The 25,975-nt window shown below is 49.0% G+C and overlaps 1 protein-coding gene across 3 annotated transcripts in view; it reads left to right on the top strand.

The window, feature by feature from the left end:
• The window catches only part of Tdh (L-threonine dehydrogenase), a 99,905-nt gene that overhangs the window by 60,994 nt on the left and 12,936 nt on the right, over positions 1–25,975 (top strand). For all 3 annotated transcript variants that reach the window (XM_075704299.1, XM_075704298.1, XM_075704300.1), the window contains exons 2-6: positions 8,461–8,599; positions 11,626–11,668; positions 11,756–11,826; positions 16,392–16,714; positions 19,719–19,809. In XM_075704299.1, the coding sequence (XP_075560414.1) occupies positions 8,464–8,599; positions 11,626–11,668; positions 11,756–11,826; positions 16,392–16,714; positions 19,719–19,809 (664 nt within the window). In that variant the 5' untranslated portion in view covers positions 8,461–8,463. The remainder of the gene's footprint in view (positions 1–8,460; positions 8,600–11,625; positions 11,669–11,755; positions 11,827–16,391; positions 16,715–19,718; positions 19,810–25,975) is intronic.

Genomic DNA, 25,975 nt, shown 5'->3' with positions numbered 1-25,975 from the left:
GTCCTGAAATTTTCATTTTCCTTACTTAAATGCATTAAAAATATTGCACCTTCGTTTTTCAGTCGGTTCTTTCATGCCTAATAGAACGTTCTCTTGGTGTCCACGGTGAAGTAAACGAGGTAACTTCCTCAAGTTTGGTGAAAGTAGGGGTCATGCCGTGGGTGATATAGTAAGCAATGCTCATATTGCGGGGACAAATTAATGTCTTTGCAGTTAATTAAGTATGCAAGAGATAAGGAGCTTATATTGATATAGTGTAACGTTTCACGAACAACGCCGATTTCATGCCGCTACCCCGGGGAGAACTGTGAACGCAACAGAGATAAAATTTAGTGAATAGCGGACTCGGGGGAAGATTCTGTCGTAGTGAATTGCGTGTGAATGAAATATTGAATTCGTAAATGTTCTTTAAGAAATGCTGGAAAGCGTTGGATGCGGGCAAGATTTGAAAAGGAGCAGTCATACACGGGCATCGTTTTCAAGTGTGTGATGTTAATTACAGGCAACTGAAACTCTCCCGGCCACTGCTAGAAATAAACAGCCTCGGTAGAGATTGGGTTGTGATTCTGCAAGGTTGCGCAAGTCTGCTTTAATTTATTTTTATCCCACTGTAAATTAGCAGCATACCTTCATGTTTTTACTGCGATACCAATTGACAGCAGTTACGTGAACCAGCAAGCGTGTTTGCGCTGTCACGACAGTACATTTCGCGCCAGCTGTGAAACTGCCCTGAAGTCCAGATGTGACGACAGATTAGCACAGCCACCTTTCGGTGGTCTTAAATGTAACCTATTCTTCCAGGCAGCGACAGGCTTGTTGTTTGCTGATCTCCGGGATATTGGCTTGCTTGGCGAGCTCTCGGAAATGCTATATGTGCAGATAATAATGACCAAACTTCACTTTCACATAGCCTTCATTCTGAATGTAACATACGCTTCAATTCCATCTTTTTTCACACTTCTTTTCTTCCGCCCTGGCTCTCTCTCTCTCTAGGACCTTTCAAACCCTCACCATGCAGGCACAGTGAAAATGTGCCTGCTCTTTACCGTCGGCCGTGGTCGGCCCGCACAGTGCCAAAGATGGCGACGCGTGGAGCGGCGACTGAGCCGCCCACCCGCCGCAAAGTTGACTGTGCCCTACTGCATTTTAAAGGGCCTCTCACCAAGTCTGGCCAGTTTGAGCTGACAAGCTTAGAGCATACATTGCACGATAACAATCGTGTATGCAAAGTATTACATCGCTACGCGCCGCGGAAAGATATGAAATTTCAATCCGAACGCCGTTTCCCTCTTCACTCGCGGCCGGCGCCAAGCCGGACGGTGACATAATCGTGCCCCCGCGAACACGTAATCGTGTCCGCGGTGTGACGTCGCTCGTGGTGACAGGTGACTTCGAGAATTATTCGAGACAACATCTGTTATCTGTGCGATCTGTTGCTTGAATTGACGAAGTGAAGTTTATAGAAATAATAAAACACACAAACGAAATGTCAGCGTGTTTTTTTTTTTACTTCGCACCAAAGCAAGAGAGATGTACTTCCGCTTCATGTGCTTGTTCCCACGGTCGTGCGGTCACGTGCGCAGGTACCGAAACTATGCCATTTTCTACCGTGTTCCAGCGCGTGATCACGTTCTGCGATCCGCTTGTTGTGCCTCAGTATTCGGATAGCACCGAATTATACCGCTGGTCATGTTTCCTTGTGCACAACGCGCAAAATCGTACGCTGCGCGAACGAGACAACAGCTCGCGTGCGACGCCGTCGGCGGAAGTGCGTAGCGCCGAAAGAAAAAGCGAGGAGCAAAAGAAAAAAAAATTAAGGCGGGGCCTGTGACGTACGCGTCACGTGATCCTCGAGGTCCAGTGTGGGAGAACGCAGGGAAGGGATTTCGCTTGCGAAGGCTAGACGGGGCTAGTGCTTGGTGGTGGAGCCGGCCTGCTGAAATCATGGGTTCGCGGCACGGAAATATTCCTATATCGTCTATTAATGAGCCGATTTGAAAAATTGTTGTGGCAGAACGCTCCCTAGAGGACACGTAACAACTTCCAGCGTATAACCGAAATTTGCCATGAGGCCTGGTGAGGGGCCCTTTAAAGGAAAACAGGAAAGCAAAGCTTTCTACGCAACCAAACGTTGCCATAAAATACAAGTTCACTAATGCTGAGAATCTTTTTGGTATTCAGTACAACATCACGTCACCAATTCTTCAGTTCAGAAGGGAAAAAAAGGGCACTTCATTCTATTGGACATTGTATTGATAAAAAAAATATTTTCCAGACCTTCACACACTACAAGTGAGCTGTAATCAGTGCTGTCATACTAATTTCGAGTTCTCTTTAATAAGCGTAAAATGTGCAGTACGTATACAGCTTGATTTTTGTCTGCCTATGTTACTGATATAGCCTGCTACATTCTCGGCATGCAACGCTATATGAGACTACCAGCATGCGCAGTATCGTGCGTTCCTGCCCGACATTTGAACGCGTTAAACTTCGTGATAAATATTTTGATATTCGATTCGATACCCGACTTTTTCTTTCTTTATGCGCTTCGAAATCTACCATCGGTATTCGCACGCTCCTACCAAAGTCTTTCCAGGTAGCGGCAGGCTTTAAGCTCGTTATTTGCTTATCTTCAGGATATTGCCTTGCTTGATATGCCTTATAAAATGCTATATATACACATCGGAATGACCAATTCATTGTCACATAGCCTTTATTTTGGATGTAACATAGTGAATGAACATCATTTTGCACGTCAATACCCATTCCATATTTGTAATATTTCTCTCTCTCTCTATTATATATATATATATATATATATATATATATATATATATATATATATATATATATATATTAGGCATTTTCAATCCCTAATCCACTAAACCATGCCCGGTGTTTGTGCATGTGTGTGCGCATGTGTGCGTGCGCGTACGTTTTAAATTGAACATATTGATTTTAGTATCGCTTGTGGCATATGTTATGAGGTCTCTGCATTTTTACGCGTCTGTAAACGACTGTGAACTCTTCGAAGCGGCGGGCTTCAAGCGTCGCATTAGCATAAATTGTCTACTTCATTTTAAGGGAAGAAAATCTAATCAGTGAGCATTTTCATAATTACGTCTTCGATTTTCACAGCTACAGTCACTTCACAGATATTTGTCACCGCGACAAAAGTAATTCCACGGAAAATACTGTATATTTAATAATCTCTATCTGGGGGGGGGGGGGGGTGGATTGTGAACGCGTTTTTAAACATCCAGTAAATAGCGGGAAGGAGAGAGATTTACAAAAGAACAAAAATCTGTTCGGGCGTGCGCACGACACTGGCGTTACGTCATCATGACTGGCAGCTTATTGCTATCCAGAACAACCACTGATGCTAACACGCGGGACAGAAGGAGTTTAACAAATACGCGCCAGAAGAACTTAACAGGCCGCGCAAGGAGCGGTGGAACGAAAAATGTTAGGCGTAACGTTAAGAGACGGCGAGAGAGCGGTGTGGATCAGAGAGCAAACGGGGGATAGCGGACATTCTAATTACCATTAAGAGAAAAGCATGGAGCCATATGCCACGTGACGCGTAGGGTGAAAAGCAGGTGGACCAGAGTGTTACAGAGTGGGTTACAGACAGTGGTTACAGTGGTTACAGACAGTGGTTACAGACAGTGGTTACAGACAGTGGTTACAGACAGTGGTTACAGACAGTGGTTACAGTGGGTTACAGACTGTTACAGAGTGGGTGCCAAAGGGAAGGGAGACGCTGTCGAGGACGGCAGTGAATTAGATTGCGTGATGAACTTGGGAAATTTGCAGGCATACGTTGGAATCGGCAATAGGAGGTCGTTGAGAGAGGTCCCGCAGTGGACATAAAGAAATAGGTTGCTGCTGATGATGATTACAAGGTAACGCTACGTGGACTTTCGCGAAGCGCTGCTCGCAGCAGACACCCGACAGATCCGGAATCTGCGGCGGATGCTGCGTACGGTGACCGGACGTCCATTGACGACCCACTTCGTGTCACCGGCATCCGGTTTCTAGATATATCCTTTCACTTGCAGCTTTTTTTTTTGTCGGTTTGTTTGCTTGTTACTTGTCGTATACGTGAAATGGCAAGCCTCGCCGTGCCTGGCTTGCAGCGTACGTACGTCATTTCCTTAGCGCAAATAACTTCGCCATTACTCCAAGTTTCGTCAGTTGTTCTTTTTGCCAGCTTGCAGTATACGATTTGTTCGGCGAACAACGGTCTTCCTCGCATTCAACCAACGCCTCTAATATAGGCGCCGCGAATAAGGAGGGGGGGGGGGGTGGCAGCGAAGAGTAACCTGGTTGGGGCGAAAAGACCCTTGTGCTTTAAGGTGCATGTTAATGAACCTCAGGTGGTCCAAATTATTCCAGAGTCCACAACTATGGCGTGCCTCACAATCATATGGTGGTTTTGGCCCGTAAAACCACACTGCAAACAAACGCGCTATGTAAAGTCGTGTGCGTGTGTGTGTGTGCGCTCGCGCGTTCTGTTGTGCTCGTCTGTATGCGCTACAGTAGCACTCCAAGTTGTCACCCTCGGTCATACTTATCAGACGGCAACCTTAGCTTCGTTTGCATGCATGTTGCAATAGCCTCTGCAATAGCCCTGGTGGAGCTGACAGCATGAATGAATCAACGCATATGTCAACTCTCCCCTCGCTGAAAGGTTGACTACTCGTCTCCACGCTCGCTCGGAGCGACCTGCTAGCGTTTGCGCAGGCCCTACGACTGGTTATAAATCCGGCAAGCCACTCGACCCGCCTTCGTCGGGTTCGTGTAAACGTAGCTATTGAAGGGTTACCATGTAAGAAAAATAATTCAGCGCCCTTCCGCTAGGTGAAGAAAGATGACCAGCGAAGCTGTGAATGGGAGCCTCTTAATGGCGAACTGCACCTCCGCCGCGGGTGGGCCCGGTATTGCACTATCTTCGGGATCGGCCCACGTATGAGAAATTGTTCGTTCATGTCCACGGAGACGAGATCCGCCAGGTCCTAGCCATTGTTGCGTACTCTAGGGTAGCGTATCGTACTGCTGCCGAGTAGTCGCGGCGCCTGCCTATCGAAGCTCGACCGACGTTACTTATTGGGTAGCGCGGCGTTGTCGGCGGGATGCAGGCATCCGGTAGACCATGGCGACCAAGCAGGGGCGAGACGATTTTCTAGTGCGAAACTTGCACGGTTTATTCAAAGGTAGATGAAAGAAAATGAGAATAGCATGAAGTGATTAAAAGCACATTTCGGAGCCCCTTAAATAGGTTCGCTACAATTGTGGGCGTGATCTTGCTTCCGTCGATGTCACGTGACCGGCACGGAAAGAGGGCCCCTGCTCCTCTGGTTATACCGAGCCTGCTGCAAGGAGGAGGTCGTCACGCCTCCCGGAATTGTACACGTCTGTCCCCCTCTTCTGCGCTTTGCGGATTCGTGGAAGTTCTCTTCTAGGTCCAATTCGAGGAAAGGGCCTCTCTAAACTCGCATAGACACACACAAAAGAGGCTGTACACTGCGGGGCTTCCAGCAGACAGGTAGACACTCGAAACGGTCATGGCGAATTAAGAAGTCACGCTTCATTTCGACGAGGCCTGGTGGAAGAAGGTCGGGTGAGAGAAAGTTCTTTGTGCACGATGTGCGGGACGCCAACCATCGCCGGAGAAGTCACGCCTCATTTCGACGAAGATGGTCGGATGAAATTCCTTTCGCCACGTGGTGTCAGACGGCAACCCTAACACCATAAACAGCTTCGCTGTAGAAACGGCAAGGAGGAGCAACAGGCGGGCCACTGCTATCGGCGCCTCCGCAGCTCGGAGTAAACGACAGAAAGCTGAACTAGTTGGTAAGGATTCATAATGCATAGAAGGGGGTAAGGCCTGCCGACACGGACACAAGAGGAGAAAGGTGTACAACATGAACGCCGTCGGCGTTCGTGTTGCCTACCTCTCTCTCTCTTGTGTCGTGTCGGCAGGCCTTACCCCTTCTTCGGAGCAAACTTCGTGTTGAGGAGCCGGAATATGGAAAGTAAACACTGCGCTCTTCACGTCTCTGTTATTATGAGGTACTTTAAAAATATATTCCGGCAGAACTCGTCACACCATGCACGTTGGCGTTAATGCGATTAGTACTAAAGCAATGTAGCGAAACACCGTGTTGCCATCACCGGAACGTTCGCGTCAGGTATGAGGCGTATGCTGCAACCGCGCTCCTCCTTCTGGCTTCGATGATGATGATTTACTGGAATCCTTTTTGAAACGGAGCGACGACAAATAGTCGCCTAGCCTACTTGAGCTAATCGATCTCGATTAGCTCAAGCAGTCAGTCTATTATCAGTCTAGCATTTTGTCTACGTCTCCTTAATCTTTTCCATCTTCATTAAAAGCTCTAATATCTACCTTGTGTAGTTACCTACGCCTGTATCAAATCCGCTCCTATCAATTTCTCCCTGCTTTTTTTTTTTCACCACACGCCTCTTGATTATCTCGAGTGCTGACAGGTTAATGCTCCCCCTCCGCTTTGAATCGCAGCATTCCTGGAAGGTGGACGAAACTTTCCTACGGGTCTCCCTGCAGGTGGATGTCTTCGCATTTCGATAGCATGTGATATGCGTTGCCTCCAGATTTTTGCTGCGACAGAAACACGCCTCATCCTGTTGCGAATACTGCCTTCGGTGTGTCATCAACTGCGCTCGAGACCGCCGGAAAGCGCACGTGCGGCACCCGCTGTCCGGCGGTCCCGAACGCAGATGATAGGCGCGGCTGATCCCGGCACATTTGCACGGCGATGCCATTCGGTCGACGCTCGCCCGTCCTGCGCACTTTGGTACCCGACAGTACATACATACATACATACATACATACATACATACATACATACATACATACATACATACATACATACATACATACATACATACATACATACATACATACATACATACATACATACATATATACATACATACATACACACACAGATACATGCATACATGCATACACACACAGATACATGCATACATACACAGATACATGCATACATACATACATACATACATACATACATACATACATACATACATACATACATACATACATACATACATTACCGCAAAGTGCGTGACGTTCCCCAAAGAATGCTGATCGCATTAAGATTTTCTTCGTGAACGCATTCACCAAACAAAAAACATCGCATTGCGGTCTCTCCAGCGCGTTTCGCAGGTTTGAAGTAAAGGTGGCGCAGGGTTCCGCTAACCTGGTAATATGATAATATGCGCGGTAATCGCCTGAGAAGCGTGCTTTGCCGCTTGCCCATGACGTAATGTGAGAAAACTGCGGACATTTGATGGAAGCGGGAAGCGCACGGAGACAGACAGACATAAACACACGCGCACACAAACAACGAAGGCTGAAGAAAGGTGAATAAAGAAAGTAGACAGCCGTCAAGCAAATGCCTGTTTACCATCGCCGCCTAAAACATCGCGGCCAAATACACGTAAAACGCAGACATGATTTCATTATGCAACAGCTCAACCGGTTCGAATGACAATTGTTGCTCGTGAAAGGCATGGCGGAATTGTACCAATTGCTGGAAGCAGCACAACTTTAATATAGGGAACCGTAGCTGCTACGAAAATTGCCGTAATTCACTGAGTGTCAAACGATGGGCAGTGACACAGAAGGTTCTTTAGAGTCTTATCGCATCCGCAGAAATTACACGCTGTACTATGGGCCATTCGTATTAGGAATGAACAGGCACTGGCAAATGCGACGCCCAACCACGTGCGAAACCGTAAAGTTGTGTCGCGGTCATATTATAAGTCTATACAGCTTATAGCTTACGTGAAACTGTTAGTGTTTACGAGCACGTTGGAAAAGTCTTACGAATTAGTGGTACACTCCCGAGTGGTCTACGATACAACTAAACTCTACTAAATTAGATCCAGAAACGTTAGCTGGCAATTTTTTTTATTTCTTCGAAATTGGGCACGAACTGCAATCGCTGCAAAGTTGTGCCAAGCGATACCCTTGTCGATTCTAATTAAAACACAGCAGTCCTTGACAGGATTTTGGTGAAGCTGCCATAAACAGTGCTTAAGTTATCCGTGTGCTCGGGGTGTGGTGTGGCTCATATCCAATTTATACATGGGCTGCTCCACGTGTGTGTGTGTGTGTGTGTGTGTGTGTGTGTGTGATAAAATGAGTAATAAGGTCATTGAACAATTAGCCATTCAACCCGTGGTTGGCAGTACAGTCCATTGTTCCTGGCATTGGCTGCTATACTCTCTGGAAACGGCTAAACGTTGGCTAGGCGGGACCGGGCCCTCCCAACGGTCCTGCCAACCCTCCCGGACTTTAATCCCGGGTCCCAGTGCAACCGCGTCAAAAGTGTTCAGTTGTCCTGACAATAATTTTGTCGCTGTCTGGCCCTTTCGTTTTTCGCCCGACAGGTCATGCTGAGTGGACCAATGCAGAACGCCCTTCGCCGAGCGCTGAGGCCCTCGCTGTCCGCGGCCGGCCGCTGCACGTCGGCGCGCAATGCTTCGCAGGGAGCGTCGGACAGCGACCCCCCGAGGGTGCTCATCACAGGTGAGATCGAATCTCTCTTGAAATAGGCGTTGAAAGGAAGTATTAAGATGCCCTATACGCTCGACTGTAATCCGCAGATGGTGCACCGAGGTAATTGGGAACTCGAAGCATGCGACGAGAAAGATAGAAAGCAGGGGGACCGGATAAGGTGGGAGCTTGGGCGAGCTGGTGATTCAATATCGGCATGTGCGCACGGCGCAAAAGACGAGGACTGAATGGAAGGACACAACACAGGCGTTGACTTCAACTGATCTCTGTTTGTGAAATCGCCAGATCTATGTACACGACGAAAAGTAATGAAAAACAACTTTTGCATTACGTTACACATGAACCCCCTACTGCATCACAGCCAGATACTTGATTTCGTTTTTGCTGAGGGCAATAGACGGCATGCTGATGCGAAGGTCACCCAGCCGCTGTATCTTGTCAGCCTCTATGATTTCACGTGTAAGCTGTTCTCAGTGTTTGGAGATTACGACGCAGTTTTCAAAATCAGCGTCACAATGGCAGCCTCTGCAGTGATTGCCAAGATGACCTTGCACGGCGGTGTAAACATTGCACGGCGGAGTAAACAACCGATCTTTATTTGCGATTTCGCAAATAAAGATCAGTTGAAGTCAGCGCCTGTGTTGTGTTCTTCCATTCAGTCTTCGTCTTTTGCGCTGTGCGCACATGTCGAGACTGGGGGACAGATTTTCACTGCTGTCGTCGCTCTTCTATTTATTACATGTGCCTCCGCGGAACGTTATTCCGTGATAACGGTTCTTAGGCAGTCACTAAATTGCTGCAAAACACCTAACTCTAGCAAATATCCGGGGGAATCGGCGAATATCTGGTGCCGAGAATAGCTCGCACTGTATCTTAAACACAATCTATACATTCCACAAACAAACAAACAAACTAACTAACTAACAAGCAAACAAACAAATTACTTCTCTGTACACTGTGGACCAGAATTGCAGGTGAACAGTGTAAGTGTCTGCCTGAAATTGTCCCGTAACACGGAATAGAACTTAGGTCATTTTTGGCTGATGCTTAGCATTTCTTCAATACTTGTTCTACTATTGAAATTGTATTATCAATTTGCAACGCTGTGATGTATATTTAGGTCATTTCATCCGAGCTACGTCTTGATATTGCATGCACAGAACACTTTTACATGCACAACATTGTTATCGTGCTTCATTGATTCAGATACCGTTTCCCAGAACTGTAGTTGATTTGACGCTTTCTTGCACGCAATACGACGCTTCCTCTCACATTCAATAGCTGCATTTCGTGATACTCATGTGTTGTGTTATCGTTGCGTTACATAAATTATGCATGTCCTAGTAGTTCCAACGCCAACCGCAGCAGGAACCTTTGTAAGGCCTACAGACAGCATGTTGCTCCCGCTCCCGTTGCTGTAAGAAGGAACTAATGAACAAACATCAAAGTTCAATTATTGGGAAGCTAGAACGCTGTCACGATGAAAGTCGAAGGAGAGAGAGAGAGAGAGAAAGAAAAATAATTAGGCAGATCGCACGCACCCTGGGAATCGGTGTACGCGAAGCTTTCAAGTTTCAACGCATAAACGGCTCATTACGACCAGAGACGCGTTGGAAATTTCAGTGCACGAACGCGTCCCTCGGCCACTTCGAGAATCATCATTACGGACTCCCGAAAAGCATGTGATCATTACTTGGCTGGGGAGATCTCCCCCTTAGCTGCTTGCATTCTAAGACGGACTGCCACTGATCCAACACCGAAAAGAATCATTTGGGCTCCTGGCCATCAGGGCGTACGAGGTAATGAGGCCGCTGACGCGGCTGCCCGAGCGCTTATTCACCGGGCTCCTCATCCCAGCTCTTCTGGCTCGGAGACTAACCAGCCGCTGCTGCGATTCAGGGAAATAATAACGCATTATAGCGACAACCACCGCCTTTTCCCAGCCCCTGCCAAGGGGCTGAGTAAGACGGAGGAGCGAACTTTAAGGCGCCTGCAGACAGGTACTCTGCTCTGTCCTGCAATCTTAAAGCATTACGATCCTAACACGGATGGGCGATGCCCACACTGTGGGGAGACTTGTGATATCTTCCACATGGTGTGGGCATGTACTCAAAATCCCCACCTCCCCCCTTCCCCTACCCCTTCCAGAGAGGCATGGGAGACTGCCCTCCTCAACTGCTCCTCGCTTGAGTCCCAAAGGGCTCTGGTGAAACGGGCGAGAGACGGGGCATTGTCATGCGATGTCCCGGACTAGGGACGCCGACCATGTAGCGGGGCCGCTCTGTGGCTCCCAAACTCTCTTGCAGCAATTAAAAGTTTTCACCGCCACCACCACCACCGCGGTGGGCCTTGCAGCGAAAGCACCTTTTATTCGGCATTAAAACACATTCAATCACAACACACGCCGTGTGCTTGACCCTGTATACATATACCATAGGCGCAGCAGCGCCACGGGTACGATGGGAGACGCACACCTAATTTCGGCGGCGAACCGGGTCTCGTGTAACTTCTTCATCAGCTAGAAGGCGGGCGCGCTCAATTTTTTTTCATATAGCTGTTGCTATGCGACGTGCCTTACGCGCGCCAAGCTTAGAAAATCGCTGGCTTGCACGAGGCAAATTTGTAAAGGTGTTTTATTCCACCTTTTGAGGCACACGTCCCTGGCGTAATGGTTAGGGCAGCGGGCTTCCGCACTGGAGGAATCGGGTTCGAAAACAACCATCGAAAATGTTCTCTCTAATACATATAGTCACGTGTTAAGGCCACCTTTAAGGTCACACAGAACCACACACCACACAGAAACATACATAAAAATCTCAAAGTGGGGAAAACGTCAGAAAAAAGCCACGTCGCTTAAAAAAAATACATGTACAAGGTCTTGTAGTTTTATCGCGTTTGGTCGCCGCAGAGCTCGACTTTCCCAGTAATAACATATTAGAGGCTGTGGGATCGTCTATCCTACTTCAAGTTTCAAGTCGCTTGTGTGCCTCGCTTGCATATCGCCAAGTTCCTCACGCAATTCTTCCACCTCTTTCCAGGCAGCTTAGGACAGCTCGGAACAGGATTGGCTCGACTACTAAGGTGAGAAAATCGCTATATCGACAACTCGACACACGTGCGCGACACGTTTACCGAACTCGAGGTCATACTCCGGTCTGGTTTCTGCAGGAAGAAGTACGGAAAAGAAAACGTCATCATGTCCGACATCGTGCGGCCTCCCAAGAGGATCCTCGCGGAAGGTGAGCCAGATTTTTATGCAAAAAGAAGTGAGGCGTGCAGACAGGACACAAGAGTAGAGAAGTGGACAACACGAACGTGTTGTCCACTTCTCTACTCTTGTGTCCTGTCTGCACGCCTCACTTTTTTTGCATAATGAATCCTTACCAACTAGCTCAGCTTTCTGTCGTTCGAGACAGATTTTACACGATAAACTTTTTTTGCATGGAATGCTATTACAGACGATGTGCGCTGTTCCGCAATATTGTCGCATTCTATAATGGCGGCACTTCGAGCCAATCGGAGTGGCCATGGCAGCTCTCTGAACCAATCAGAGCTCACAAGATGGCTAGTTCGACAATATGGCGGAAACTGACGGCGTCCAGCACTGCACCTCGATCAGGGCGCGATCTTACAACGGTTCAAAAAACGCGCTTGCCCTCTGGTGATTGGTCAGAATCACCGTTCGCATTATCAAAAACCGACCAACCACGTGCACGAGAGGGCGAAGGTACTGTTCGCTTTCCGAACTGTTTTAATGTCTCGCCCCAGGCGTCAGTTGTGTCCGCGTCGATAACGTAGCGAGAAAGTCGCTAAACTATAGGGGAGCTCCCCACAACTTTTTGTAGTCATAATGACGTTTTAGTGAATTCATTTAGTGACATAAATAGCCATTAAATTGCCCTGGTAAAATTACTTTAGGGGCTCTAAGTTTCTCGCAGTTTTTCGCCTCCATTTAATCTAGGCTTGTATGCGCCTCCATCAGTCGCTAATTCTGAAAACACGCCGAAGAGCGTATTAGTGAGTCATCTCAACGCATAGAAGTTTATTTTCTGGACGAAACAGACTCTTGGGATCCAACAGCGATTTAGGATTTCCTGTGTCACGTTCCAACTACAGACGCGTCACCACAGGAGGCCATTTAAAGCTATAGTAACAATTAAAGCATAATCAATTTATAACAAACTCTATCACTTAGCGTCGCTAAAAATTGACGTCTCGAGCCGGTACTTGACGGACCAACACTGAGCTTGTAAACTGAGAAAATAAAGAAAAACACGAGATCACATCAGACTGGTAAGGTATTCTTTAAAAACTTTACGTTCATTCATTTGGGACATAAAAAAAAAGACTGAAATACCTTGAATAACGGTATAGTTTGCCCTTCCGGCTTTTCCGGCAGATGTTGCCTCACTGCAAGTTGATCGACCTTACGCGTATACAGGTCCAAACCGGGCCGGAAAACAACTTACGCTTATCAAATGAACGCGGAAGAGAAAAAAATAAATCAATTTATACCGTTAAATTGATCTTTAAAAAGTCGTAGTTTCGGCCGAGAGGCGAAGCATCGATTGCGATATCAAATTAGTGGACAGCTATACGGCGTAAGGATAGTAGTTTTATTGTCCATGTAAGCTTGTAAACATAAGCATACTAACTAAATTAACAAGTATGGTGCCACGTGGGCACCAGCAAACATGAGCACATCTCAGTCGATGACCGCGGAAACTCGCTGTCAAAACGCTGCAGTGAGGAAGCGCGGCAGCAGCAGCGAGTGAATTGCCCTTCGTGCTGCCGCTCCCATCAACGCGAACTAAGCAGCGAAAACACAACGCAGTGCGGACTCTAACCGTCGCAGATGGCTTTCAAGATACAGCGGCCCGGCCAGGCGCGCACGGCTGCCCAGAGTAGAACACCCCCTCCGCAGCTATCCTCCCCCCGAAGCCTTGCGCGCGACCGAAGGTGGCGCGCTTCCTCGCTGCTTTTCTCAGTTGCGTGCGCGACCTTGAGCCGCGATCGCCGGCTCACCCTCGCACGCTTTCACTCACGCATACAGCATACGGCTCGCAGCGACGATTTTATCGCCCTTTCCCGTTATACGGAACCTCACGGCGACGGCGAGGCCGAGGGCGCCTGGAGTGTCCATATAATTGTTGTCGCAATAAAACGTACATTCGTTAGTTCTGCGGTAATAGGTTACTTACCCTCCGTGGTAGCCTATTGGCCATGGCGTGACGCTGGTGAGCTCGAGGTCGCTGGTTCGATCCTGGCGGCTATATTTTGATCAGGGCGGAATGCAAAAAGGCTCGTGTACCGTGCATCGAGTGCACGTTCGGGAAACCAAGGTGGTCCAAATTAAACCGGAGCCTCCCCCACCCCGCCCCTCTCACACGATCTAGTGATCGTTTTGGCACGTAAAACAAGACAATTTTAATACATAGGTTGATTATCAGAACTGAAACGGATAATCAAAGTTGTGTTCTTTAATTTCGCTCCGGAACCGCGTCGCCGGTATGTGGCATGATGTCACGCGTTTCAAGGTATCTTTCTTTCTTCATATGTGGCATATTTTATGTGGCTCAGTAAACGTTTTTCAAGCTTGCTGAGGTGAGCCCCCTTTTTTCCCGTCTTCAGCACAACGTATTCATTAAAAAGATTGCATTCGTGGGTAAAGGTGCTCTGTGTAGTAGGCCATTTTTACCGGTAAAAAAAAAAAGATTAACGAGCAGACGCCATGGAAATCTGTGACGTCACAGTAACATGATGCGGGAACGTCGAGAGACCGTCGCCACCTGTCCACTGTTCTCGCGTCTTTTCTGGCTTTCCAAACCTACACCCTCGTTAGTGTGGCTTTTTTGGTACTCTAGAAGCGCTGTTTTCTGACGGTCTAATTTACATTTTCTCTTTAATGTCCTTTCAACAGCGGGATTAATGTTTCGATGTTCGGCTCCTGTAACTGTTGGTAATACGTCCCTGAAACGGTATATATATATATTTTTGTCATACACAAAGACAAAGAGGGTATCTCTAAAGGAATTGTTTTCTCAATAATTTCGTGTCAGCGCACGTTAGTAACACAGTTACGGGCGCTTAAACGTTGTGTGCCGTCCCCTCAAGCCGCCGCGTTCCCACTAAACTTTACCGCAGAACTAACGACACCGCGCGGCCATCGCTGTACGACCCGCCCCCTTCAAGCGTTGTCTACTTCCGGTTGATCTGAATAGCGTGTGTTCCCGCGTCTCATTCATACGCAGTCTTATCTTTTTTTTTTATCGATAAGCCTGGGCTATACGTGGAGCGAAATTCGATGACAAAACTTAGCGCGGAGAAGCGGCGCCATTACGTGCAATGTTCGCTGGCTTGCGCTGCGTGAAGCGAAAATAGACGAATGCCGCCGCACGTGTTCTCCGCCGTTGCTACGAGCGTATGCGTGCACTGAACAAACTGCAAAGCAGCTGGTTCCGGTATTATTTCGGTTTGATAATCGCGTGATGGCATGTAAATAAATGATAATACGTACGTTTGGGATTGCTCGTAAGATGTCTTTGTAGCCGTAAGCAGCGGCAGCGATTAAAGGCCATTTAAAACCTTTGCTCTCTCTATGTGTGCATACTCTTAAATTAAAAAAAAAAAGCTACGCAAAAGAAAGTTCATCGACATCGAACCCATACTTTCTCCGTGGGAGGCCGGAGACGGGTGCCACAAAGCAGATGCAAATATCAACAATATCAACATTATTTACATTACATTTAGACACACGTTCACGCCAAAAACAAATGCGCACGTGCTACACAGTGCAACGAAAGTTCAAATATCGGACAAACAAAAGGACAAGCGTCCAGATGCAAAACCCACTCAGGAACGGGTTCGAAAGGTTCAACCATGCTACACACTCGAACAGCCTCTCCTCGAAGAGAAATCTGGCAAGAAATTCTGGTCACGTGACTCTTTCGATTGCTCTGGGAGCAGCAGCAGATTTGGCTCAGGCGGGCTTTGGCTCCGATCCCGTGAGCGTGGTTTATTTAAGCTTTCTTGGTGGGAACTAGTCACGTTTACTGAGAGCTGTGAACGTGCGTATTGTTCTCTGTACTCCTGGAATGTGTCCATATATACGGGGATTTTTTTTTTTTTTTTTTGTAGACCATACATAATTTTAAACGTTGCCTGTGGCCGATAACCGGATTTACTCGACGCGGCGGACCTCACTCGCAGGAGAAATCTGAATGCATAATTGATACTTAACAATCACCAATTAACCTTCAAATTAATTGCTTGCATGCACATATTGCAATATACTAACTGCAGCTGGTGAGTTTGCAAGGCATTTGCACTGGGGAACGAATTTTAAGGATCGTACGGGTTTCGAGTTATGCTCCGGGAAGTTTGCGGTAAAAATGCACAATTCCACTTGCACAAAAACAACTGCAACGGTCACGTATTTCATCGCATACTTTGGGAATGAATATCTCGAAACTGGTGCTATCCCGAAAATTTGTTCCAACTGGATATGCCTCGCGAAAACTGACTGGTTGCAATTCCTACTTCCCAGTATACGTGCCGCAAGGTAATCATTCGGAATCCAATTTGCCAATATTTGTTAAGCAGTCGATTATGCGTTCCTATTTCTCGTGCAAGTAGTGTCTGTCTCTTTGAGTGAACCAGCTCAATGACTAGAATTAAGCTTCCGCCACGGGCGATATTAAAAGTTCCGTACGATCTAAAAAGAAGAAAAAAAAATAAGGAAACGCCTCGCATAGTGTCGCCATACGTGCACAGTCGAGCGTATGTGCACGGCAACTCCCCGCAGGCCCGTACGTGTACGCGGACATCCTGGACTTCAAGAACCTGCAGGAGCTCGTGGTCAACGAGCGCGTCGACTGGCTCATCCACTTCAGCGCCCTGCTGTCGGCCATCGGCGAGCGCAATGTGCCTCTGGCCATGCGCGTCAACGTCGAAGGCGTGCACAACGTCATGGAGCTGAGCAAGCAGTACCGGCTGCGCCTGTTCGTGCCCAGCACCATCGGGGCGTTCGGCCCGGACTCGCCGCGCAGCCCGACCCCGGACCTGTGCGTGCAGCGGCCGAGGACCATCTACGGAGTGTCCAAGGTCCACGCGGAACTCTTGGGAGAGGTGCGAAGGAAAATTACCTCCTTCTTCTTTCTTGATATCGGTACGCTCGACGACGTCTCGCCCGGTCGGGAAGCAGATTCACATTACAAACACAACAAACGGAACGGCGCCGAGCAAAATAGTGTCGTCGAAGGGAATTGACGCTTCGAATTCCGCGTGGAAGCCGAAACGTCAATCCTTTTGACAACAATCTAGTCGGCGTTCTGTTTATTGTGTTTGTAATATGAATGTGCTGCGTGTAGGAGACATGCTGTGTCTACGAGACTAGCAGTCTCGAGCTTAAGGACATATGCGTGGAAAGACGTCTTTCCGCTCGCACCAGCCACTAACGACGCACTCCCTCCCCGTCGGCGGCTCCCGAGACATAGAGACTCAGAGAGATGACTTCAGACCACGCTGCGCGCAGCTCCCTCTGAAATAAACTCCGTTTCCTTGGCACGAACGCCTTTTTATTACGCCTACCGCGGACACAACGGAATGATCGACTTTTTTTAATGCGATAGCACAAGAACTGGGTCGTCATGACCTTGCACCAGAGTTTGTAACCAGGGAAGCTGAAGGTATGCTGACACCGGACTGCACGGCCGGACGCAGCGTGGTCGAGGGCGTCGGTGGGCCGCATCCTGGCACAAATACGCGTACGATGCTATTGCGCACTCGTAAGGGCTTTCCTGTGACGTACAGATCAAAACGTGGCCTCCGGTGACGTAGAGAGGAATTACGTCGGCGGAGCAACTGACGGGGTGAGGGAAACAGTGCAGGGAAGGAGCAACTGCGTAGTGGTGCGACACAGAGGCGACGAAATAGCGAGCGCGTGGAGGAGGACATGGTTGCGCGGGTGAGGCGGCGCGCACGCTTGGTTGCGCAATGTTGGTCGTAAACACATAGGGCAGGATGGCTGTGGTTTATGCAGTGATGTATGGCAATGGGTTACCGAGGTCTACCGAGATAACATGAATGGTATGTTATACAGTCGGCTCCCGTTAATTCGACCTTTAAGGGAACGCACAATTTTGGTCAACTTATATGAAAGGTAGAAATTATCCAATGCCAGCAAAATGAACGAACTTAAACCTTCTTTTTTTAATTTTAATGCTTGAAGTAGTCTGGAATGTCTTTTTGTTTCTTGCTCTTGAAGCGGCGACTCAACCAAAGGCCAAGAGCAGCGACATGTTTAAAGATTGGCTCGGCGAGACACGACACGAAACAGGAGGCAACACATTCTTCACGGGCGGATTCAACGCCGGTCGCTGAAAAAAAAAAAAAAAAAACAGCATTTATGTAAAACAGCTTTAGCCTAGGGAAACAGTAGAATTGTTTGCTGAATTTGTTTTCAAGCTTACAGTAACCGCTGCATGCGGGTCTGCAGGTGTCGAATTAACCGGGGAGGCATGCTTTCGAGTTCGAACTAAACGAGTTTCCCTTCCCTGCCAACGTTTGGTTTATTACCGGGACTATTTAAGCGAGCTTGAATTCGGCAAACGGGAGTCCACCGTATAATAAATATACATAGGCCGCTGCTTATTCAAGTAAGCAACAAACGAAAAACTTTCGAGCTCTAAATTGTTAATAGGAATGCTCGTTAAATAACTTCAGATTCACTTAACCAGCCTAGCCGAAAAGTTCTAGAAAAAGACTCGAAGGTGGTAGCACAGTAAGGGTACGTGTCTGTGCTCGCGCTCATCTAAAGCGACAACTGCACTTAATTGTGTAGTGTACCGCTTAGTTTAACGTACAACGGCACTAAGCGAGCATCGACATCTCTCCTGCCACAGCCAGTTTGGAAAAGGAACAAATACTCGCCTCCCGTCAAAGAACTATATACCGTCGTTTCGTTATCAGTACCAAGAAATGACGTCACGTGCAGGCAGGTTAAGCTGAAAGGCGCGCTGAGCAGATCATCCGGCGCCATCTTTTCGTCAGGATGGCGCCGCCGAAACTGGCCATATAAGAGCGATGAGATATCAGTCAGGAAAACAAAAAGAAATTACGACTATTTGATTTCCGGACTACGCGCTACCGCAGAAGCTGCAGCAGCTGAATGGCCATCTAGACAATGTGAAAGTAGTCTCGAAATAGGTTTGCGAGGACGTGGCATTGTGGTGCGCACTTTTCCGCGGAAGAAGAGCACATCTCGAGAGCTTGAACGAGAATTCGAGATAAGTGTTCAGCGGTGCAGAAACGCGACACACAGTGCAACCGCCGACCACAGCAGGATGTCAACCTTCAGGCACAGCAAGGTCCTCGCGCGACAGCAAGGTCCTCGCGCGACAGCAAGGGCGCCTCGGAGGGCTAGCTGACGTTCGGCGACGAACGCCATCGTTGGAGTACGAAAGACGGGCAGAGAAAAAAGAAAAAGAAAGAAACGAAAGACAACCACTTGCTCTAAAAGGGCAGAAAGAGGCAATTAGGTTTATTAAAGGAGCGCTGCTGCGCTTTGAGTGTGTTTGTTGTAGTGAGCGTATTAAGGGAGCGCTCGTTGTTTGGTCGCGTGGCTCCGTATAGAGAACAGAGGCGACGCGTATACGCAGCGCTGTATAGTAAAGTGCACTACAACAAACTAGGATAGTGTGTTAGAACAGAGCTTGCTAGAATGAAGCCTGCGCGAGAATAGTGAAGTGCACATTATGCTACAGCATGTGAGCTACGCGAGCCCCCTATAGTGCCCGCGACCAACGCCCACATTCGCACGAGTAGCGAAACATTTATATATGACGAAGAGCGCAAAGAATACATTTAATACGCAAATACATTGTTCTGTCACAACGTACGCTTCGCGGGAGAAGATATATTTTAGAGAAATTCGGCTGTGGACACTTAAATTATAGGGAACGCCATTTTCCCGCTTAGTTCAGTTGTTTCCGGAGCACTGCTACATGCGAACCCATGTACGTAATTAGCGCTTTCTTCGTGAAAATCAAACCTTTCAACTATATGCTGTGTACATGTAGCAACCACGACATTCGTGCACTGTTGAATCTCTAAGCATGATCATGGTGTGCAGTACTACCACCACAAATTCGGCCTGGATTTCCGGTGTCTTCGGTTTCCGGGTGTCATCTCGTACGACAGTGAGCCCGGAGGCGGGACCACAGGTACGTATGCCCCCTACACGGTCGCTTCTATAGCTTCGCTGCTGCCTTACGCGTGCGTCGATTACCTTTCCGCTCGTAAAGCGAAGGTTTCTCTTAGCGGACCCTCCCAGAATCTGCTGACCGTGGCTGCTGCTGCGTCTTGCCAAATGGCTCAGAGAGAGCAATAATAAAAATAAAGTATGTGGCAGACTCACCAGTAGTTTACATCTCGTTAACTGCACGAGAAGCCGACGCGCGTCGAACTGGCATCCGACGCGCGTCGAACTGGTGGCCGACGCGCGTGCTTGGCGGATGGCGGAAGCGTTGCCGCAGGTGCGCGTCGAGCTCGCGCCACGGAATAAGATAGCTCAAACTCAACTCACGCTGTAATGAGCAACATTACTTGCGTTACCAGCTTTGAATGCACATAAAAAACGCCGCGTGGCTAATATTAATCTGGAATACCTCCACCACGCCTTCTAGTCACCCATATATAGGGGCATCTCTCACATCCAGGCCCAACGATAACGCAAAAATTCTATTTCAATTTTATTCCTTTTCACGCTTTGTCCGCACGCGTTCCAAGCGGCGCTCGGCCCTTATCGTCACCGGGATCGGCCTCTCGTGAACGCGGCGTGATCGACAACAAATCAATCGGATCGACCAAAGGAACTGTTACATTTCATCGGCCCAAATTGGGGCTTTGGAACGTAGAGGCCAAACTACACGTACGCGCGCCAACGCGCGATAGCTCGCGCATGCGCAGGCGGTGCAGCACAGATCGTACGCGTCGAAGCGCGGCGCGAGCACAGATCTCTTCACCAGAGAAAAAAATATCGGTGCTGACTGCCTCGCAAAAATACGAAGCGATGTCTACCCAGGCGAAAATTGTGAGCCAAATGGGCGTGCGCTGTCGCGCGTCTTGTAGGTTCAAGCAGCAATTACTCGCGAGGCGGGACAAACAATGGCGTAGTAACAGGGGGGGCGGGGGCCGTGGACCCCGGGTGCCAGTTGGGGGTGGGGTGTCATATATGTCTGAAGACACCCCTTTTTCCGCCGGCATGACTGGGCGTAACTGGTTAAGATGCTCCGGCAACCAGCAGCCCTAGCTCATGTACCTGATGTACCAGAAGTGTAGCGCCGCAGAATTGTCGGCTGCAGCTTAATCAACATCCTACGTAATAATTGCACGAATGTGCTGGCTAAAAAATTTAATTTGCTAAGCGGTCGCTAAACCACTCTCCGTGTGCTCATGATCGGAGCGGCCGTCGCTAAACATGCAGTTAGGCCATGTGGCTTTTGGGTGCCTCTTCCGTTTAGTCCGCGCGATCTTAAGGTATAATATCTTACGCAACAGCTCAAATAACAATCATAGAGGAAACATGCCAATTCTGGAATTGAGGACCCCAAAGTCATATTATTAACCTAACGAACAGTTCTTTTCTGAACAAGATCGTCTTGGCTGCTAGAGCCTGCAGTACTTTGGCACTGTGGGTGGCCCAGTATGGCGGCACCGAAATAAATATGAAATATTGCACCAGTGACGGCGATATTTCTATCCTCTGTATTGCGAGTGCAGAGCAACAGTAGCGCAAGCTTTCGCTGGCACGGGCTTCACTGCGGCCTTCTCTCTCTCTCTCTCTCTATCTTTTTTCTTTCTTTTCTTTTTTTTTTCTTTGCACGGTAACGCCAGGAATCGACGCGAAGCGAGCTCTGTTCCGTTCCCAACCTTGTGGCGGTACCGCAGCTCGGATAATGACGTTTGCCAATAGCAGAAAATAAAGAAAGGCTTCATGGATAAGAATGAAGAGAACTCGTAATTGTCATAGCGTTGTCAACCGCGCAGCAGGAAAGTAGATGGAGTTTCCTAATAGGATGAGGACATCATCGCCACTGACGCGCTATTTAATTTTCGTTTGGGTTCAGGGCTGCCCACAGCCAAAATACTGCACGCCGTAGTACCTACGACGAATTCTGTGACGCTGTTGTTGGGGGACATATGACTGTCGGGCTTCAATTTTGGAAATGCAATATTGTCTCTAAAATCGCTAATTAAAATTCCATTAGAATTGTTTTGTTACTTGTGAGCCATATTTTCCACAATGCCGCATCTGTATTGGCTGCCAAGCGTTACAGTCTGACAGCAGATGTGCCAATGCGTTTATGACACGTTATCAGTGCAGCCCCCTGTGGTACTTAGCGCAGAAAATAAAACAGCGTGTGTACCTGCTCATTCGCGATCTCTGGGAACGAAAGTGAAGCGAGGGAGAGGGGGGACATGTGCGGTATCCAAGGTGGCTGTGCTGATATTGAAACAATACTCCCCATCCCCAAAAAATTTCGATATCCTCACCTTCCTCACTACACCCGGGGGGGGGGGGGTGACACGAGACCCATGGGCCCCGGGTGCCGAATGACCTAGCTACGCCACAAGGGACAAACGCAAGGCGCGAGCTTTCGCGCGCCGGCAAGCGTACTGTTTGGATCCCACCGATGGCATCGGTTGTTGGGAACTCGGCGCTGACGCCCGTGGTTGTACCTGGGTCGCAAGCCCCAAGGGTAGCGTTGGCATGGCGGCCTGGGGTACAACTGGAAGCATCCGAAGGTCCCGGCAAAGCATGAGTCGACTGGTAACAACAAAACAACTTGTTTATTTTAACATCGCAAAGAGTTGGCGGTCAGGTTGACCGAAGTAGAGAGACGGGAGAGCACTTTACTCAACAGAAGAAATCGGAGCCCTCCTTTTGGCGTCCGGGGGCAGCTGTTTTTATACTCTCGCAGTTGAGGGCAAGAAGGAACCCCTCAATAGACGAGCACGTGATTGTACAATGGGCTAAGGTGACGCACACTGCCGCCGGTCGGGCACAAAGACTGGAAGGAGAGGGTGACCCCCTGCTGTCGCATCGCCTGGTTCGGGCACAATGACTGGAAGGAGAGGGTGACCCCCTGCTGTCGCATCGCCTGGTTCGGGCACAATGACTGGAAGGAGAGGGTGACCCCTGCTGTCGCATCGCCTGGTTCGGGCACAATGGCACATACACTCACAGACGCACATGAAGACACGTGGCATCGGAACATGCCTGGAAACGCCTGGAAACGCCTGGCGGGGAGCGTTGCGGCGACGCCGCACGGGCCAAAATGTCTGCCGCCCCGCCGCAGTCGCGCCTGGAAACGCCTGGAAACGCCTGGCGGGGAGCGTTGCGGCGACGCCGAACGGGCCAAAATGTCTGCCGCCCCGCCGCAGTCGCGCCGGCAAAACCGCGTGTCGCAGGCGAAACGCAACAGACCGCCCCGCCGGGGGAAGGAGATCCCGATGGACAGGGGACTGCATCCGCTGTCCGGAGGGATGTCGCTCGATGATGCTCATAACCGAAGTCGGGCGTCCCTCGACGTTTCTTGAGCGCAGCGCACAGAGAAGGCCTCGTTCTCTCGTTCAGGTTCGTACGGGACACTGCAAAGTGACTTCGGGAGAGTTCACGTTTTTGTTCTCGTTCCCGGCAAGCGTTAGAACTATGCTGAAACTCAACCGCTCAGTCAGCAAGCACGGCACCACCCTCACTAAGCCCTGCCAGGCTCTTTCCCCTTTTTATACCACTGCCTAGTTCCTTACAGTAGTCTAGCATCACTCAGAACGCGTCCACAAATTGGAAAATTGCACTAGAAAGCATATCATCACTTTGAAACACTAAACAAAAGCAATATGTTAAAAAAAATCCTGCCTCAGGAAGAAAAACATCAGTAACCAACAATTTTGAGGCTGATTCCTACGTTAGGGGCTTCGACTTAAGCCATCGGCGTTACCGTTGAGACTCCCCTTTTTGTAACGCACCTCAAAGGAATATTGTTGTAAAGCGAGGCTCCAGCGCAGGAGGCGGCCATTTTTGGGAGAGATGGTCTGCAGCCATTGGAGAGGGCAGTGATCCGTCTCAATGATAAACCTCGAGCCGGCTAGATAGCATGACAATTTCTGAACGGCCCACACGAGACATGCACACTCTTTCTCGGTGGCGCTATACGCCTGCTCACGACTGGTCAGCTTACGACTAGCATACAGGACGGGGTGTTCTACTTCTCCCTTTTCCCGTTGGCACAGTACAACGCCCATGCCTCGCTCACTAGCATCGCACTGAACAATGAACCCTTTTGTATAGTCTGGCGATCGTAGCACAGGCTGGTTTGTTAGGGCACTCTTTAGGGCGCTAAAAGCTCTTTCCTTTGTCTCGTCCCAGACGGCTGTTTGAGGCTCTGTTTTTCTTAGAGCATCCGTCAGGGGAGCCGCGATATCAGAGTACCTGGGGATGTACCTCTGATAGTAGCCGGCGACACCTAAGAATGACCGAATGTCGGTCTTCGTGCGTGGTTGTGGGAAGTCTCGCACAGCGGCCACCTTTATTTCAGAGGGGCGGCGACGACCCTGACCAATCACGTGACCGAGGTAGACAACCTCGGCCTGTGCTAACTGGCACTTAGGAGCCTTGACTGTCAAGCCCGCTTCGCGCAGGCGGGTTAGCACTGCCCGCAAGTGTGCCATATGCTCAGACCAGGATGCGGAGAATATCGCTACGTCGTCTAGATACGGTAAAGCGAATTCTTGCTGTCCCCGCAACACTTTATCCATGAGGCTTGAAAAACAGTATGGCGCGTTCTTCAAACCAAAACTCAACACTTTAGGACGGAATGTTCCCATTGGTGAAATGAACGCCGCATACCTACTAGCCTCTTCTGTAAGTGGAACCTGCCAATAACCCCTGACAAGATCTAGGGTGGAAATAAACTGAGCGCTACTAACTCTCTCAAGGCGCTCCTCGATGTTAGGGATCGGATAAATTTGATCCTTAGTGATGGAATTAAGCCTGCGGTAGTCGACGCAAGGACGAGGTTCCTTGCCCGGTACCTCAACTAAAATCAAAGGGGAGGTATAATCACTCTCACCTGCCTCAATAACACCGAGCTGTAGCATTTTCTTTACCTCAGCCTCCATAATATCGCTCTGGCGGGGTGACACCCGATACGCCTTGGATCGTACTGGCTCTGGGGAGGTAAGTTCTATATCATGAGTAAGTACAGAAGTCCTACCAGGCCTCTCAGAGAACAGACCTTGAAACTCTTGTAATAGCTGGTGTAGTTCGGTTTTCTGCTCGGGCGACAGCGGTGCTTTACTGATAAGGTCACTAATGACTTGACCGGTGTCTTCCCTGTTCGTCACTGAGCCTAGTCCCGGAAGCTCGACCGGAAGCTCTTCAGGAACGTTTACCATCATGCACACCACTGCTTCCCTTTGTCTATAAGGTTTGAGCAGATTACAGTGGTAAACTTGCTGTGCTTTCCGCTTTCCTGGCAGACTTACCACGTAGTTAACGTCCGACAGTTTCTGAATAATTCGTGCGGGGCCCTCCCACTGCACGTCTAGTTTGTTGTTTAGCGATGTGCGCAATATCATGACCTCATCGCCAACCTCAAAACGACGGGCCCTGGCTGTCCGATCATAATAAACCTTGGCCCTCTGCTGGGCCTTTGCCATTGCTTCACCTGACAACTCCTGTGCCCTTCTTAAGCGTTCGAGGAGCTTAAGCACGTACTCCACCACGACTGGGTCGTCGCCCCTGCCTTCCCATGATTCTCGAAGCATGCGAAGCGGAGACCGAAGCGAGCGACCGTACACCAGCTCAGCTGGCGAAAACCCCGTAGCCGCATGCGGCGCGGTCCTTAATGCAAACATCACCCCAGGCAGACACAGCTCCCAGTCAGTTCGATGTTCAAAACACAACGCTCTCAACACGCGCTTCATGACGGAGTGGAGCTTCTCAACGGAATTCGACTGTGGGTGGTACACTGAGCTGTGTAGCAGCTTTACCCCACACCTTTCGAGAAAAGTTGTCGTCAAAGCGCTAGTAAACACTGTGCCCTGATCTGATTGGATTTCCGCAGGGAAACCAACTCGCGCAAATATGGACAGTAGTGCATTAACTATCTCAACTGAGCTGAGTTCTTTAAGCGGCACTGCTTCAGGGAACTTTGTCGCTGGGCAGATCACAGTCAAAATGTGTCTGTACCCCGTGGCTGTTACCGGCAGAGGTCCCACTGTATCAATAACGAGCCGTCTAAAAGGCTCCGTTATGATAGGTACCAATTTCAACGGCGCCCTTGATTTGTCCCTTGGTTTGCCCACCCGCTGACAAGTGTCACA

The sequence above is a fragment of the Dermacentor variabilis genome, chromosome 9 (assembly GCF_050947875.1).
Source record: "Dermacentor variabilis isolate Ectoservices chromosome 9, ASM5094787v1, whole genome shotgun sequence".
Classification (NCBI taxonomy): Eukaryota; Metazoa; Arthropoda; class Arachnida; order Ixodida; family Ixodidae; genus Dermacentor; species Dermacentor variabilis.
The sequence above is the reverse complement of the archived record's forward strand: the minus strand, read 5'-3'. Positions and strand labels throughout refer to the sequence as shown.